Consider the following 12893-nt stretch of genomic DNA (forward strand, 5'->3'; position numbering starts at 1 on the left):
ACATCTGAGACCCCGTGAGTGGGGATAAAAGTGAGGTCTGGGGAGACACCCCTGAGATGCACCAAGAGACACACTAGTGAGCACTGCTTAAGTGTTGGAACCCACGAGAAAGTGTGGGGCATCGGAGACCGAACAAAGGATCAGTCAATTTTAACTCACAGTGTTTATAGCGAGGCCGGTGGGGGCTTGTGTGTGTGTCCACCCTTGCCTGGGTGACAAGTCCACCATAGAAGAACGGTCTAGCTAAAGGACAGAGGGGTCATACCTGAATGGCCACAACAACACATCGACGGATCAAGAAAGTAAAGGAAGGTTTGAATGACTGTAGCTGTAACTGTTTGCTTGCCCTCTCTCTCTCCCCCCTCCAACGGTTACAACAAAAGAACTAACAACTACCTCAGCCTACATGAACTGAACTGAACTTTATACTCACATATGACAATTCATTATCCCCTAGACAACGATAGAGCTTGTTTATTATTGATTATTATTATACCCACACTTTTAGGTTTAGTATTGCTAACGTGCATTATCTGTATATTTGCATTGTTGATATTGATTTGTATATTTTACTAATAAACACTGTTTTGAAAATAGTACTAGACTCCAACGGATACTTCTATCTTTGCTGGTAAGACACCCAGTTACGGGGTATGTAACATTGTTAATTATGGATCTGATTCCCTCTTCTCACAAAAACACACTGTCACAAAAACCACAAAACTTCTTCCTAATTCTGTAGTGTATTTAACATTTCCAAAACACTTGAGTAATATTGTAAGTATATTGTTCAAGTATTATTTGTTTACACAATTCATTACGAGTTATATGTAAAAAGAGCATGAATGACATAGGCCAATATGCCACCACATCATATGCAAGGCCTCACTGAAGAAAAAGTAGATCCTGACAACCATGTTTTCCTTTCATAAAGTTTCTGGAGTTGCAAATTAATAGTGGTGATGAGCAAGTCTTAAAACAAACTGAGATGACTACCTCCTGTTGAAATGCAACATGTTTTTCTTCACAAGAAGAGAGACATCAGAGTTTTAAAAAGCGCAGCGCATTTCTTTGGAAGGGAACAGAGATGATCAAGGTTTTGTTTAAAAGGCAGAAATAAAATGAAATCTGTTCATAAACAAGTAGCAGGTGATAATATTCAAATTTTTATTTTAAGAAGAGCAGAAATGGCTGGCTCAAAAAGATAGATGTTTTTGATTGCACAACAGATTATGTATACTGAACGAATTGAGCAGTGGTTTGAAGCAAATCAAGTAGCCAATGAGAAGCCAGTGCAACTGAACACAAAAGATGGGAAAACACACTTAGAAGTCTGATTGCTCCAACCAAACCAGCTGAAATGAGCTTTGCTTATATCATGAACATAATGCAGGAATATTTAGAACCAAAACCGTTGTTGATTACAGAATGCTTTATGTTTGATAAATAGAACCAAAAGGAAGGGGGGTCCATTAATTGGCTGAACTGAAGAAATAGTCCGAGCATTGTCAGTTCAGTGATGAGCTTAATGATGCACTAAGAAATTGTTAGTTTTTTGGAATCTTACAAGAAAGCATTTAAAAACAGGTCCCAACTGAAGCTCAACTCCATTTAAAAGAGCAGCTGAAATTGCTGTATCAATAGAAACAGCAGCCAGAGACACAGTTTAACAGCAGCCAGAAATTGAAGTGTGAACAAAATTGCAATGTCTGAACAGAAACCAGCCTGGCCAAACAAATTGTGTAGCCGCTGTGACACAGGCTCACATACAACAGACCAAAGAAGATTTAAAGGTGAAACTTCCAGAAAATACAACAAAGTAGGACACATACAAAGAGCATACAGTAACAGTGAAATACAACAACCAACTAGCCACATTGGGCTTGTCAGTGGTAAAAGCAGGAGAGACAGCATCGTGGGGTTGAGAGTGGCTGAGACAACCATAACTTGATTGGAGATCCAACCAGCATTTGCGTGCCACATCCCCTGCAATAGAGTCAACTGAAAGTGAATTAATAAAAATACTGGATGATGCCGCAGCAGTTTAAGGACTCAAACAGAAAAAGGGTAAAATAGTGCAGAAGGAGAAAGCAACACACTAGTTTACAAAGCTGTCTGGTTCTGTATACCTTCTGTGATAAAGTAGCCAGTGAGTGAGCTCACATGGAGGCTGAAAGAATTAGTTCCAAGTTTGAGTGGAGCTCATGGAAAATACCAGTGGTCCATTTTCAATCCACAGAAGGGTGTTCCACTAATAGCAGTAGCACAAGTGCAGAGATGTGCTGTTTCCTGGAGGAAACAATTACAAGATAGTATTCATGAAGACAACTAATCATAGAAATCCTGATGGATTGTCCCATTTACCCTTGGAAAAGGAAATACCTGAAAAATTTACCAAAGAGGGGACTCCTCTCAATGTATTCTCCCTATTACAGCAGAGATGATTCAAAGGGAACTGGAAATGTACAGTACAAATTCTAGTTCCCTCATTTCTACCAGTGCTAAGACGAACTTGCTTTATGTGGGTATTTAAAGTTGTTGCACCTTCCAAGCTGACAGCTAAATATTGGAGGAACTACATGCCGGTCATCTGGGTGTGGTCAAAATGAAAGCCTTAGCTCGAACGTTTGTCTGGGGGCCTGGGATAGATCAGCAGATCAAGCAACTTGCCATGCGCTGCTCAGGATGTCAACACATCCAGGAGAAAGGCATTCAGAGCTATCAGAACCACTTCCTGCAGTCCCAGAATCAACTCCTACAACCACCACGGAGGAGGGCCCAGAACCTGAGAATATTTTCACAGCCACAAATCTCACCTGCCAAGCAGACTGACCCCTCTTGTCAGGAAAGACATTATCCCACAAGAGTAAGGAGTATGGTATATTTAATATTTCAGTAATATGTATTTGAGCAATATTGTAAATATTTGTTGGATTAAACATTCTTTGTTTACACAATTCCTTATGCGTTATATACAAGAAGCACATGAATAGCACACTTCTTTATGCCACAACGTCATATGAGAGCACCTCACTAAAGAAAAATTAAGTAGATGTGTTTCCTGGCTCCAGAGTTGTTCTTTCACAAGTTTCTGGAGTTACAAAATATAGCATAATCCCCACATCCGTTGATTAGATAACAGCCTGAAGATTAGAAGAAAATGCATTCACCCAAGACACTTCTTACACTAGGAGGATACATCAAGCAAAAATCCTCAACAGTAGATAGATGATTTAAACCTCAGAGGGTTCAGGTAGTCAGAGAGAAATCCAGCACCTGCAACAATAACACAAGGAAATTTCCAACTCTATGCAACAAAAGAACTTGCACCTAAACAAGAACAGCTGTTGTTACCCAGCAGAATGCTAGCTGATACCAGCTAAATAATTCTTTAGTAAACAAAAATGTTTTCTCCCCCCCCCCATAGGAAAGGATCGATGCTTTCTGCTGATTAATGGAGAAAAGCTGAAAAGCCTTCCATTACATTACTGTAAGTTCATTCATAATAAATTACAAGAAATGCCAGTTTATTAACAGGAGTCATAATTGATTTACTTGTTTACAAGAAGCCTTTTGAAACAGGGTTTAAAAGGGAAGGCACTATGTAACATTTTGAAATATTGAAGATGTCATACAAGGCTAATCAAGGCTTAAATGACTGTCATGGATGTTGATCATTTTAAAAGCAGCCTTGCAACTTTGTCCCAGAACTAAAAACACCATAGGCTTACCACCACCACACCCCCCACAAAGTAAATTTGTATATTCCTTAGTGTGATTTTATTAGGCTTTTTTTTAGGCATTCTAAAAGATTTGCAATTAATTTCATAATTACAAAACAACTCCAATTATGTAATTTTGCATAAAGCACTTACTTTTGTTTGTGTCAATTTTAGAAAATTTTGTGCCAAGAAAAACATAAATGACTGAATTCATTACAAATGCTTTTACATGAAATTGTATTCATAGGGAGATCTCTTAATGCTTACTGGGCTGCATCAAGCAAACCCTTTTTCCCCCTGACTACAACATGATGTCCATTAAACTCTGAATATGCCAATTAGTCCCGTTTATTCTTGTTTACATTTGGTTTCCTTTCAAACAATAGCCTATATGAGGAGAGCAGGATGAGTGGATTGCTATAATTACATTAATGCACACTTGATATTTCACAATTGCCCTGCTTGTGATTACTAAATGAGAGGGAAAAAAGAAAGCCTTACCTGTCCAGTGGTGTTTGCTTTATTCGTCAACTTGACTTTACTGAAAGATATTGGTGCTTTCATCCAGTGTGCGCCAAAGTTGGGTGATTCTGGGTGGATGTAGACACAGCTTTGTGTCAGCGGTTCCAGTTTACCAGCTGGGATCCATTCTCCATTCACGTATTTCCAACGATGACTGTCAGCAGCAACAAAGTCGAGCAGGAATGAATACATGCCATTTGGATCTAATCCAGATACACTTATTTTCAGAACTGGAAACATCCGCCTGAAACAAGGAAAGAAGTGGGTTGGGAGGAGGGGATAAAAAGAGTTTGTTGGGGGAAAGGAGGAGGAATATCAATCTTTGCTTTTGGGAAGTGCAAAGATAATTCCAGAAAAATACCAAGAAAGCGTAACAATCATTTCAAAAAAAAGGCCTGACTAATATTCAGGTGCAAATACTCATTCTCGTGTTAGTCCAAGCACATATTTAGGCAAGTAGGGAGTCAATGGTTTCAAAAATGGTGCCGTCGGGGAAAAGACACTGAAGCATTCGGGCTCTCACGACCAGACTATGTAACAGTTTCTTCCCCCAAGCTATCAGACTCCTCAATACCCAGAGCCTGGACTGACACCTGACTGCCCTATTGTCCTGTTTATTATTTATTGTAATGCCTGCACTGTTTTGTGCACTTTATGCAGTCCTGGGTAGGTCCATAGTCTACTGTAGTTTTTTCCTGTGTTGTTTTTACGTAGTTCAGTCTAGTTTTTGTACTGTGTCATGTAACACCATGGTCCTGAAAAAACGTTGTCTCATTTTTACTACCGGTATGTACTGTACCAGCAGTTATGGTCAAAATGACAATAAAAATGACTTGACTTATCTTGAGAAAACCATGGTAGCATAGCGGATAGTGTGACACTATTAATGCTCAAGGGGAGTAGATTTAGGACAGAGATGAGGAGGAACTGCTTTTCCCAGAGAGTGGTGAATCTATGGAATTCTCTGCCCAGTGAAGCAGTGGAGGCTACCTCAGGAAATATATTTAAGACAAGGTTGGATAGATTTTTGCATAGTAGGGGAATTAAGGGTTATGGGGAAAACAGCCGGTAGGTGGAGAAGAGTCCATGGCCAGATCAGCCATGATCTTTGTGGTAAACTATGTATACCTGTCTGGACACGCCCCTCTGCTGACTGCTCCTGTGGCTCTTTCCACAGTCCCCTGTATAAAGGCGATTGGAGGCACTGCTCTCCCCTCAGTCTCCAAGATGTCGTGGTCTCATTTGCTACTAATAAAAGCCTATCGTTCACCTCCCGTCTCCGAGAGTTATTGATGGTGCATCAATCTTATCGAATGGCAGAGCAGGGTCGACAGGCTAGATAGCCTCCTGTTTCTCCTGGTTCTTATTCTGGAGCTTGGAGATAATTCCAGCACCATCCTGTAAGGAGTTTGTACATTTGCCCCGTGGATTTTCAACTGGTGCTCCAGTTTCCTCCCAGAGACCAAAGATGTACTGGTTAGGGTTAATTGGCCATTGTAATTTGCCCTGAGATTAGGCTAGTGTTAAATAAGTGAGTTGTTGGGTGGTGTGACTTGCTGGGACAGAAGGGCAAGTTCCACTCTTTATCTCTAAATAAATAAACTGTTCGTCAAATCAAAGGCAGATGGAAGATAGCGGGTTTAAAAATACAAGCTGCTGAATAGATTTTTCAGCACAGGTGTAATTTTACTACATCATGGAACAAACCAATACAGTGAAAAGAATTAATATTTTTCAAAGCAAAATTGATCAGTTCAATATTAGATAATAGATACAAAGAGTGCATAATCATTTGCAACTTTCAGCATGTTATCTAAAACGCTACATACATTTCAAACAATTTATCAACATTAATCCACTGTTGCATTATGAGCCAATGACCATTTTGTTTATGGACCTATTACATAAAAATTCAGAAGTATCACGAGACACCATGTGATGCACAAAAGCAAGCGTTCTCATTAAAGGAAGCCAGTTTGGTTTGGAGACAAAGTGCAAATGGGTAGTTACAGAGTGCTACAGCAAGACCACGGTAGTAAGCAAGAACTGTGGGGCTCAAGTTTTATTGGAAAGGGTTTCCAGTACAGCAGCTGTGGAAACAGTGAAGCAGGAATTTACACATACCATTTTAATGTCCATTGCTCAGAATGACTGCTCTTCTGCTATGGAGACACTGAAGCGAGGATGACCATTTGCAAAACTTCCCCAATTCATCTAGAAGTGTGACCGCGAGCTTCAGCCCCTTACACTATTCCAGTGAAAACTATTGTGTGCCCAGGGATCATCATCTATCTGGGCAAATTGCAGCCACCAAAATTCAATAATATTGGGTTGTCAGCAATTCAGCCTTTTATCTCTTAATTCCAATTTCATTTTTCCTCCTTCAAGTCCAGTTAATAATTCATTCTTAATGCATGCATTACTAAATGACAATAATCTATTCTCTCCCCTTTACTATTCCTCCAGGCCTACTTTTGTTATGCACAACTGACTACGATTCTTTCACTTTACACTGAAATAGCATTTGTCATTTCATCTCTCCCTCCCTTGAAATGTACATAGGACTTTAGATGTGCTGAAAATTGTGAACAGTTGTGGATATTCACTGAATCCTTTTCAAAAGTTCAAAGTTTCTGCTCATCTTAAAACTTATTTTACCTCTGACTTTAGTTCTAAAGGAAGGTCATCAGCCTGAAAGATTAACTCAATATCTTTCTGTATAGGCATTACCCAACCAACTCTTTGCTTTAACTCCGAGCATGTTGAAATTAGTAATAATAAGGCTTCTCCGAGGATTATCACTTTGTCATGGAGTGTGAGTTCCTCGGATCTTGAGCGTGATGTGGTCTGGAGCTCAGCTCCTGGTTGGGTCGCACGTGGTCAGGGGAGAGGTTTCAGACAAAGTGCAATCCAACCAAGACCTCCGTAATGGTAGAAGGTGATACATCACAATGGTAGTGAAAGCGATACATCACAATGGTAGTGAAAGCAGAGGAAGGCTGCAGCTGTGATCTTGCATTCCATGAAACCCGACCCTGACTCCGATCTGTCAAGAACTGTGGTGCCTCTGTCTCCCTATATTAAACAAAGCCAAGCAAGGCTGTTCTCCATTAATAGTTTAAAAAAATAATCACTATTTTGCTTCAGTACATACAAGGCAACGGCCTGGTGATAATTCTGGGAATGGTGTGAATGATAAGAGTGATGTGTGATCCAGAGATTTTTTTTGTTATTTAATAGATTGGTCTCAAATGTTTCCTCGTGTGGAAAGACTCAAACTCAATGTTGTCAATGTAAACAGAGAGATGAGAAAGTGTAACTAGCTGCCAAGGGTGATTTAGGTAAATAGCTCAGATACTAAGAGAGGATACTTGATAAGTATATTTTAATGAGAAAGAAATAGAGGATGATATTGATACAGATGTTGTGGGGTGGCACAGTAGTGCAGTGGATAGCAGAATGCTTTACAATACAGGCAACCCAGGGTCAATTCCCACCACTGCCTGCAAGGAGTCTGTACATTCTCCCAATGACCGCGTGGGCTTCTTCAAGTGCTTCAGTTTCCTCCCACAGTCCAAAGACACACTGGTTGGTAGGTTAATTAACCATGTAAATTGTCCCATGATTAGGACAGGATTAAACTGGGGGATGGCTCGAAGGGCTGGATGTACCTACTCAATAAATAAAAATAAAATGGAAGGAAAGCTCATTTTAAACATAGTCACATTGTGTGGTACCGCATATTCCACATCCTCTCACAATAAAAAAAATTGTCATGGATTATAATATTTTGCTATGATAGGCAAATGGATTGCATTATAAACACAGCATCTTGTACACCAAGGAAGGATTTCAAAAGAAGAGATTGGATCAATGGGGATTGGATCTGCACAGTACCTCCAGCAAGATAACATTCAAGTAGTTGGGTTTCAACTTTTTCTAGGTAAGAGTGCCAGCAATTGCAGGCCATGGCAGGTGAGATAGCACAAAGAACACAAGGTCCCTTTCACAAAAGTGGAAGATGACAAGTCCCAGAGCAGAGAACTAGTGGGACAGGGGTTGGAGGAATTGACTGGGCAACACCAACCACAGTACTGCCACGGTCCTCAGAGCCGCAGGTGGGAACGCCAGCTGCCAAGACCCCGCCTTGCCGTGGGCAGGAACACCCGCCGCCCAATTTATTTCTTCCATTCCCAATTTCAGGCCATTCTCCATCTCAATTCTCAGCAGTTTTCACCAGTGAAAAGACAATGAACTTTCACTCTGTTATTTACCAGGTCGTCAGCAGAGCCTTTCAGTGGGAGAGAGGGAAACAAATAGTCACTAGATTTCTTTTATCTAACAGTGCCAATAACATTAGTTTTATTTTTAGAAACAGCAGGCTTTGAAAAGGCAATTAGCAAGTGCCTTGTTTGCTATATTACATTCAGTGTTAATGCCCATACACTCCATCTCATTGAATAGATAGATAGATAGATAGATAGATAGATAGATAGATAGATAGATAGATAGATAGATAGATAGATAGATAGATAGATAGATAGATAGATACTTTATTCATCCCCATGGGGAAATTCAACTTTTTTTCCAATGTCCCATACACTTGTTGTAGCAAAACTAATTACATACAATACTTAACTCAGTAAAAAATATGATATGCATCTAAATCACTATCTCAAAAAGCATTAATAATAGCTTTTAAAAAGTTCTTAAGTCCTGGCGGTAGAATTGTAAAGCCTAATGGCATTGGGGAGTATTGACCTCTTCATCCTGTCTGAGGAGCATTGCATCGATAGTAACCTGTCGCTGAAACTGCTTCTCTGTCTCTGGATGGTGCTATGTACAGGATGTTCAGAGTTATCTATAATTGACCGTAGCCTACTCAGCGCCCTTCGCTCAGCTACCGATGTTAAACTCTCGAGTACTTTGCCCACGACAGAGCCCGCCTTCCTTACCAGCTTATTAAGACGTGAGGCGTCCCTCTTCTTAATGCTTCCTCCCCAACACGCCACCACAAAGAAGAGGGCGCTCTCCACAACTGACCTATAGAACATCTTCAGCATCTCACTACAGACATTGAATGACGCCAACCTTCTTAGGAAGTACAGTTGACTCTGTGCCTTCCTGCACAAGGCATCTGTGTTGGCAGTCCAGTCTAGCTTCTCGTCTAACTGTACTCCCAGATACTTGTAGGTCTTAACCTGCTCCACACATTCTCCATTAATGAATGCGCATAGAGAAAAAACTGCAATCCAGGAATTGCATTCAAAAGTTTTAAACTCTGATTTAACACACAGTAATTCCAATAACTGAAACAGAAATGTTCATTCAGCCAGTCCTGATTTGGCACAGGTTGCGATTTGTGTAACTTAATGATATTGTATATGCAACCGCCGGCCCTCCACAACTAGAGGTCAGAATTCAAAGGATTCTTTGGGGAAGTTTGTACTCCATTGAGGGTTAGAACATTGACACTGCACTGCAAGATTTACCCTTTTTAAAAAATATACTTAAAATTTCCAGGAGCTATTGTAGTTTTAATAAGTTTTTCGCTGAATGGAACTGGGTTCCTTTCCAGTACTCTCTCACAAACGCCACATCATCTGTGCCCTTAACCAGGTCGTGGTGTCCACCCACGAAGGCCATTAAAGTGGTCCAAGCTGGGTTCGCCATCAATTGTGTCCGGGTGAACCGGGGTCACTTTCAGCCTTGTGGTAGGCTGCTGAATACTGTACCCGGAACGCACCCGGTTGCAGGCGCTGCCTAACCAACCAAAATTGGCGATATACAGGCATTGATTTAATCTTTGCCACTTTCTAAGTTAATTCTATCATGCCTTCTACAATGGGAAGCACTGAGGATTCTCTCTCCTGACCCAGAGCTTTGAAAGACATTGAAAAACTGACGAGAATGATACGATTTTCCCCCGGGACCCCCAACTCTGCAGCCTTTTGACAGCTCGCTGATACTTTTCTGAAACTAAAGACACGCAAAAAGTTCACGTAGAAACAAATAATTTCAAAATAAACATGAAAATGAACATCTTGAAATAATTTAATTGTGATTTTTAATGGCATGCCGACACTTACTGTTTTAATGAAGGCAGCCAACTCTACAGGGCTGCCCTCCTCACGGCTTAGCAACTCACGTGCACGGAAGTCACGCCCGTACACAGAAGAAATGTTACGATCTGGCCCACTCTCCTTCATTTCTTTTCTCGCCATCACTGCCATTAATATTCCAGAGATTCACTTTGCTTCTGATCAGCCTCGAACCCTCGCTCGGTGAAAGCTGGTTTCCACCTCCCCCTTCTCTCTAACATCACCTTCTCGGTTTTGTCATTATTTTGCAATTCTATTAAGCCCCGTCTTCACAGGTGAACACGTTTTGGAGTTCATCATTTAGTTTGATGATTTCCTTTACCTCTTAAGGAAAGGGACATACATAACTGAATTCTCTTCTCTTCCCCAATCGTCACGAGGGTATGAACTGCTAACATAGTACCAAGTCTTCACTTTTGAAGCATCTTGTTTTTTTGGGGGGTATTTTTAATAATTAGTAGATTTCTCAGAACAAAATGCTAGATGAACTGAGCAGGTCAGGCAGCATCTATGCAGAGGAATAACCAGCCGACGTTTGACACCGAGACTCTTCGTCACTTTAAAGTTATCTGCTTTTGGTGCACATTTGTCTAAACCCTACACCCATCCAGCTGGCCACTGCAATGACATATCGACACGGCTCCCATAGAATCTCAATTCCTTTTCCGTTTCAAATAATAAAATGAAGAAATGCAAACAAATGATAATCATAGGAATTGAACGAAAGAGAAAAGGCAGAAAAACAAATTAACTGAACTAGGTCAGAGTAAAAATAGTTTTGTGTACATCTCTTTAACATCCTACGGGGGGGGGGGGGGTAACAAGGACTTTGTTAAGCAAGGCAACAGCTTCTTCCGCCAAGGCTGTGAGACTTTTTGAACACCCAGTACACATTATTTATAACAGCGCCAGTAGCAGTAAAACTGTTGCATATTTAACTATATGCCTTTTTGTCAACTTGAACAGCATCTCCATGGAGTACGTTTTTATCTGTTAATGATATTTTCTGTGCTGTGTGTTGCACAGTGGTCCCTGAGGAACTTGGTTTTCTTTAGCTGTTTACATGTGAATGTTGAAGGACAATAAACTTGAACCTAGAACAAATGTACAATAAGCAGTGTGCCCACTAAAAATAAAATTTCACAGAGCATTTGAAAATGTATATATAAAAATTGAACTTTAGTTAGCAGTACCGCTAAGTATCATGTAGAGTATGAACATTGTAGAAGATATGCATAAACATAATGTATTTCATAAATACTTGAGCCATACTTTTTTCAATTAAATGGTTGCTATTAATTATTCAGTGTTATTAATAATTATTTTACCAACACTATTTGACTGAAGTTATCTTATTCCAGTAACTTAAGATTCTTGAATCCTAATGATCTCAAATCTATTAATGTATTCTACATTTAGCTGGTTGATTAACTAACCTTCCATTCTTGGTGACAATCATTTCGTTGGTGACTGCTTTGAACTTTTGCCAAAGATTTGCATCTTCCAGGACCACCTTCAATTGCTTTTCGGTGGGATCTCCCTTCTCACTGCCCGCCACCAGGTCACACTCAACTGCGCTGAGCAAACGGGCCACGCTGGTCTTCCCCTCAGCTTCATTCATTTCAGTTGGACGAAGTTCTTGGAAGGCCAGTCGAATTTAAAGTGAAACGAAGCCAACATGAGCATTGGCTGTTGAACGTTCCGATTAAAAATAAAATTCACCATTGGACGGTATTCAAAAATAATCGTAACACAAACGACTTCTCTTGTCACATGACTTTGACCCGATTTGCTATTGGTTTGGTTGCAATATCAGGTGTTGCAGAAACCGTTAGTTAAAACCTGGTAGTCTGCCACTGCCCAGTCGCCCGTTAAACATTGCGAGAGTAATTAGAGGACTTACCGTTGTTAATTATTCCCAAGTTGTTTTGACAATCTTTTCTCTAACTAAAAAAGTGTTTATTAATTCAACATGTAGTTAAATAACCTGCAGTTTTATTATAAATGTAAAATGATAGATTATAATTCTAAATGATAGAATGGTAAGCTGCTCTAAGCTGCTCTATTTGCTCTAAGATAATGTACCTTTCAAAATAAAAAAATACTTAAGATGACTAGCAATGAGTAATAATGCCGCTTTCAGACCACACTTTTTATTTGCAAATTTGACTTACTTTGTTTTATAACTGAAGATACTTCAATTTCTGTAAAATGTGGGCAATTTTAAAGTATCTTTGACTGTATTGGGTCGGATTCTGACGCTTTTGTATATTATACATAAATTTTAAACGAATAAGGCACGTACGAAGGTAATAATTCTCTCTCTCACTCACACACACAAGCTAATGTGTCCTCTCTGCTATTAATTACACGGCTATGTTCTCTTCACGGGGAAGAATAATTGAAGATATGTAATTGTAGTTAGACCTTAAATTAGGAACGATTTACAAATTTGAGTATCCACCTTTATATGGACGGGCCTTTGAATTTATAACTAACAGCGAATTGAAACAAATTGGCGCCATAAAGATCAACGGAATTTAGTCAA

At 39.9% G+C, this 12893-nt stretch overlaps 1 protein-coding gene across 4 annotated transcripts in view; it reads right to left on the reverse strand.

The window, feature by feature from the left end:
* The window catches only part of LOC140727596 (T-box transcription factor TBX19-like), a 32127-nt gene extending 20061 nt beyond the window's left edge, over positions 1-12066 (reverse strand). For 3 of the 4 annotated variants that reach the window (XM_073045132.1, XM_073045130.1, XM_073045129.1), the window contains exons 1-2: positions 11782-12066; positions 4224-4488 (exon numbers count right to left, since the gene is read on the reverse strand). In XM_073045132.1, the coding sequence (XP_072901233.1) occupies positions 4224-4488; positions 11782-11966 (450 nt within the window). In that variant the 5' untranslated portion in view covers positions 11967-12066. Of the gene's footprint in view, positions 1-4223; positions 4489-10392; positions 10441-11781 lie in introns of those variants that run through there. The other variant, XM_073045133.1, reaches the window with a different exon arrangement.
* Between the last annotated feature and the right edge of the window lie 827 nt (positions 12067-12893).

The sequence above is a fragment of the Hemitrygon akajei genome, chromosome 5 (assembly GCF_048418815.1).
Source record: "Hemitrygon akajei chromosome 5, sHemAka1.3, whole genome shotgun sequence".
NCBI lineage: Eukaryota > Metazoa > Chordata > Chondrichthyes > Myliobatiformes > Dasyatidae > Hemitrygon > Hemitrygon akajei.